This window comes from Watersipora subatra, chromosome 6 (genome assembly GCF_963576615.1).
Source record: "Watersipora subatra chromosome 6, tzWatSuba1.1, whole genome shotgun sequence".
Lineage (NCBI taxonomy): Eukaryota > Metazoa > Bryozoa > Gymnolaemata > Cheilostomatida > Watersiporidae > Watersipora > Watersipora subatra.
The window spans coordinates 10,746,514-10,750,097 of NC_088713.1; the positions used below are offsets into that span (position 1 = coordinate 10,746,514).

The following is a 3,584-nucleotide window of genomic DNA, read 5'->3' on the forward strand; positions in this document are numbered from 1 at the left end:
AATTGATGAATTTACGAACAACGGTTCGGGGTGAATTTTGGAGCGAGTATCTAGATTTTATTTGTAAATTTATCGATGGAAACCTCTAAGAGGTGGAACGTACAAACCAACCCCTAAAGCTTTAGCGAAAAAAAATGCCATCATAAACGTCAACAATGTAGGTGGCAAAACAATGGCAGAGATAAAACGGATTGCAAAATCTCTGGACATTGCTTTTACTACCAAAACCAAGAAATCAGCGTTAGTTAAAAAGTAAAAGAGATAAATCCGGAAGCGGTAGATGACAACAAGTGCTTTTTGTGGGCGGTGCTATCATGCTTACATCCACCGAATGACAATGCTGACAGGCTATCAAAGTACATCCCGTATAAAAATGCCTTAAAAACTAAAATGTTAAACTATCCGGTGACGGTTGCGGAAGATCAAATACAAAGGTTTGCCTACAAAAACAATATGGTCGTGAATGTGTTTGAGTGGATCGAATCTAAGGGAGAAGGCGGCGAGAGCAGGAGCGGGTTGGAGATTGTCCACACGGATAACCGGTTGTATACTGAGGAGGCGGAAGGTCTCCCCGAGGTTAACCTGCTTCTCTACAAGGATCATTACATGTGGATCAAGAGTATGTCAGCGTTAATGAGGAAGCAAACTGATCACAGAGGACATAGCAACTATAACTGCCTACGATGTCTCCACCACTTAACGTGTGAGAGAACATTTAAGGACCACATCAAAGGGTGCCTAGCCGCTCACGATGGTACTTGCATCATCAAGATGCCCAAACCTGGCTCGGTCATGAAGTTTAAGAACATTAAAAATATGGAAAAGGTGCCTTACACCGTCTACGCGGACTTTGAGTCTATTATAGACAAAGATACCAAAGTCCATACAGTGTGTGGCTACGGCGTAAACCTGGTGAACAGCTTAGAAAAGCCATTGAGGTTTGAGACTTACAGGGGTGAGGATTGCATGGAGAGATTCTTTGCAGAGCTTGATAGAATAAAAGAGTTGATAGATAGCATTCCAATCGCGAAAATAATAATCACTCCGGAGCAAGAGCAAGCATTTAAAACTGCGACAGAGTGCTACATGCGTGGGCGCGAGGCTACGGAAGAAGAAGATTGGCTAGTTAGAGATCATGATCATGTCTCTGGGTCGTACAGAGGCCCCGCGCACAATAGCTGCAATCTCAAGCACAGACAGACAAAAAAGATTAACGTGATATTTCACAACCTCAAGGGGTACGACTCTCATTTAATTGTCAAGGCTTACGAGGGGTACAAGGGCATCGATGTTATAGTGAACACGGATGAAAAGTACATGTCAATGAGAATAGATCGCTTTAAGTTTATCGACAGCATGCAACACCTCAACAGTTCACTGGCCAAACTAGTGAAAGGACTAGACGATCTCCTGCACTTGAAACAGGAGTTTCCGGAACACTACGGCTTGTTGGCGAGAAAGGGCGTGTATCCGTACGAGTATATGGATTCTCACGAGTGGTTTAAAGAACGACGACTCCCGGATAAAAAGTACTTTAGCTCATCACTTGACAATTATGCCGGTATAAGTGATAAGGACTATCGGCATTCTCAAAAAGTGTGGAGAGAGCTCGGATGTAGAAATTTGGGTGACTACCATGACCTATATCTAAAGAGCGATGTGCTACTCTTGACGGTTTTCTTTGAGAGTTATAGAGAATTAGCCATGGTGAATTATGGCCTCGATCCATGCCATTACATCTCTGCACCCTCATTGACATTGGATGCTTGCTTAAAAATAACGAAGCAAGAACTGGAGCTCATCACCGATGTAGATATGTACAATTTCTTTGAGAGAGGCATGAGAAGTGGCATGTCTACCTGCGGTGGTTTGCGGTATGCCAAGGCAAACAATCCGTATGTAAAGGACTACGATCCGAGTAAGCCAACTACCTACATTATGTACTTGGATGCCAACAGTCTGTACCCTTTGACAATGTTGAAAAAACTACCGACTGGTGGTTTTGAGTGGATAGAAGATGGCAAACTGCCCGATGTTAGCGAGGATGAAGGGTATGTCGCGGATGTGGATTTTGAGAATCCAACCGAGTTGCATGATGAGCACAACGACTATCCATTCGCACCCGAGTCAAAAAAACCCGATCATTGGTCGGAATATATGCGATCCGTTGGTGACGTGAAGCTCGGAGAGCCTTGCTACGCAAAAGTGCCCAAGCTAGTGCCCAATCTTAAAGATAAGTGCAATTACGTTGTACATCACAAAACTCTAGAGTATTATATCAATAAAGGTCTGTGTGTGACCAAAGTGCACCGCGCTCTCAAGTTTAAAGAGAGAGCTTGGATGGAGCCGTACATTCGACTAAATGCCGAGCTTCGAAAGGAGGCTAAGACAGATTTTAGTAAAGACTTTTTCAAGCTTATGATGAATGCGCTATTTGGCAAGACGATGGAGGAAGTTCGCAAACGGATCGAGGTTGAACTGACTACTAACACGAAACGCCAACAGAAGCTCATCAACAGACCACGGTTTAAGTGTAAGAAAGAGTTTAATGATGAACTGTCAGCCGTGTCAATGAACAAAACGACAGTAACATTAAACAAGCCAATCTACGTTGGTCAAGCCATCTTGGATCTATCAAAGATGCACATGTACGATTTATTTTATGATGTCATCAGAAAACTGTATCCCAATGCCCGAATGATGTACACTGACACGGACAGTCTTGTGCTCATGATCGAGACTGAAGATTTTTATAAAGAGATGCCACTACACCTGTACGACACGAGCAATTATCCAAAAGATCACTCGTGCTATAGTGACAAATACAAAAAGGTGCCAGGCCTCATGAAAGATAAGGGTGGTGGTAAGGTGATATCGGAGTTTGTGGCTTTGCGAGCCAAGTCATACTGCGTAGAGGGTGAGGGTTGGGGACTGACAAAATGCAAAGGAGTGAAAAAGTGTATAACCAAAAATCTAAAGTTTGATAACTACAAACAATGCCTGGATAGTGGAGATCCGGCTCCGAATGCCACCATGACGACACTCCAGTCCAAGCTACACGAGATAAAAAATTGGACATTCAGCAAAAAGACTCTGTCGGCCTTTGACGACAAACGCTATTATCTAGATTCAATAAATAGCTTGGCACACGGACATTACAGAATAATTGACATTACAGAATAAATGGCATTGCAGAATAAATTACATTAACAATGCCGCACTTAAATAGGAAAGCAAAAGAAAGTTTAGATGAGTTGACTCAGAGCTGGATCAATGCGATGGAGTTGTTTGATCTCGTCAGACCCCCTGTGTATGACGAATATAAGGAGTGTACTGAGAGATATACACTTTGAGGTAGACCCATACCTAAGTGTGAGAATAGGCGTGTCAAGGTACCCGAACTCAAAAAGCTGGCCAAGGCACAAGGTATACCCGGGTACAAAACGATGAAAAAGGCGGCTCTACAAGCCGCATTGTCATAATTTTATACGGTCGTAAAAAATTACATCATGGAATAAGCTATACCCGCGATGACTATAGAGCGGCCGATTAACAATTTATTTCCTTCGTGAACGTTGCCCTCG

At 43.1% G+C, this 3,584-nt stretch overlaps 1 protein-coding gene across 1 annotated transcript; it reads left to right on the plus strand.

Moving 5' to 3' along the window:
* Positions 1–390: 390 nt before the first annotated feature.
* On the plus strand, positions 391–3,183 carry LOC137398024 (uncharacterized). Its single transcript, XM_068084124.1, has one exon. The coding sequence runs from the start codon at positions 391–393 to the stop codon at positions 3,181–3,183; it is 2,793 nt and encodes a 930-aa protein (XP_067940225.1).
* The last annotated feature ends 401 nt before the right edge of the window (positions 3,184–3,584 follow it).